Here is a 1,550-nt window from a genome sequence, read left to right as displayed (position 1 = left end):
TGGTAGGAGGAAAATTAGAATTTTTTTTTTCTCTTTATTTGTTAAGACACAATTGGTAGGAGGAAAATTATAATTTTTTCCCTTTTATTTATTGAGATAATTGAGTCTAATTATTGTAATTTTTTTCTTTTTTTTTGGTTGAGAAAGGATCATTCATTCATTCATTCAATCATAATAATAAAGCATCATGATACAAGGTTTCCATTGTTAGAGGAGGAGAATCCTACATCCAATACAAATCATCATCTAAAGTATTCCTAGCATGTTGTGCAAGAACATGTGCAACCTTATTTCCACCCTTCCTAGTGCTGCTAATAGTAGCCAACTGTAAACCATGAATCAAATAGCGAATATCATCTACCACATTACCTAACAATGAATGGTTAACAAATGGTGAGGAGATGGTTTGTATCTCATTGACATTATCTCCCTCAATAATCAGTCTTGTGAAACCAGCATCCACAACACATACAAGTGACCTTCTACATGCAAGCAGTTTTGCTTCCTCACTTGTATTCACCTTCGGCCCAGCAGTCATTGCCACCATAACCTCACCCTTATCATTATGGACTATCACTCCAAATCCAGATCTCTCCAACCCTGAAAAGACCGCCGCATCAAAATTAAGCTTGTAAGCAGATGGTGGAGGTGGTTGCCAAACTTCACTGCTAGGCTGCTCCATCGAACTCACTGCCAGTTGAGTCTAGGATCTTTTGTACTCCTCAAGATTCTCTTCTACTCTCTTATTCAAACTAGTCAGGCCCCTGCCTAGATATCTTGCACCGCAGCACACTCCCATAATGTGTGGATGGTTGATTCCGACTCCCTGGTACATATAGGACATTTCTTCGGCTAAGCAGAATTCTGCAGATTGCTTTGGCATCTTCCCTGTGAAACGTAGACATAATCAGCTCACTTCTCCATGCATGTAGCTCCGAATTGATCAATTCTGATACAGCTAGCTCGTCAAACATAATTATTGAAATTTTTGAGAGATAATTACAACATGCTGCTAACCCCGCAGGTCGAATCCTTTCCCCCCTAGACCCCCAAGCACTTTGTCCATAGGGAGATGCCAATTCAGTTACAAGACCTTTGGCTAATTATTGTATTTTTTTCTTTTTTTGGTAAACTGGATAATATATTAAGACGAACTAAGTGGTATTCACCACAATATTACAAATACGGTCCTGGGTCAAGCCCAACTTGTCTGAATGCAAAAGATTAACAATAAAAGGTGGAGGAGACTCAAAAATAGTAAAGTCATCCTCCATGTTTGTTCCAAACTTTGCAAGTGCATCCACACACCGATTCGCCTCTCTAAAGCAGTGAAGCAGCCAAACCTGAGGGATGTTCTTCATAAGGCTCCTACAGTCATCAACAAGGGAAGAAAACTCCCCGTTAGTATGGGTGGTTTGAGATAACAAGGATATTACAACTGAGGCGTCAATCTCCACTTGCACCACCTCAAGCGATAAAGCACAACACCGATATAAACCATCACGTTTAGCCCATAGTTCTGCAGCGAGACTCGAAGTAAGGCTAATTGC

The 1,550-nt window shown here is 40.1% G+C and overlaps 1 protein-coding gene across 1 annotated transcript; it reads right to left on the bottom strand.

The window, feature by feature from the left end:
- Positions 1-223: 223 nt before the first annotated feature.
- On the bottom strand, positions 224-682 carry LOC115965012. Its single transcript, XM_031084225.1, has one exon. It carries the CDS (start codon positions 680-682, stop codon positions 224-226), a length of 459 nt encoding a protein of 152 aa, XP_030940085.1.
- Between the last annotated feature and the right edge of the window lie 868 nt (positions 683-1,550).

The sequence above is a fragment of the Quercus lobata genome, chromosome 10 (assembly GCF_001633185.2).
Source record: "Quercus lobata isolate SW786 chromosome 10, ValleyOak3.0 Primary Assembly, whole genome shotgun sequence".
Lineage (NCBI taxonomy): Eukaryota > Viridiplantae > Streptophyta > Magnoliopsida > Fagales > Fagaceae > Quercus > Quercus lobata.
This window is presented reverse-complemented; position numbering and strand designations above follow the sequence as displayed.

Coding starts and splice junctions, on each gene's coding strand:
- LOC115965012 (XM_031084225.1), bottom strand. CDS start 682: ATGGAGCAGCCTAGCAGTGAAGTTTGGCAACCACCTCCACCATCTGCT.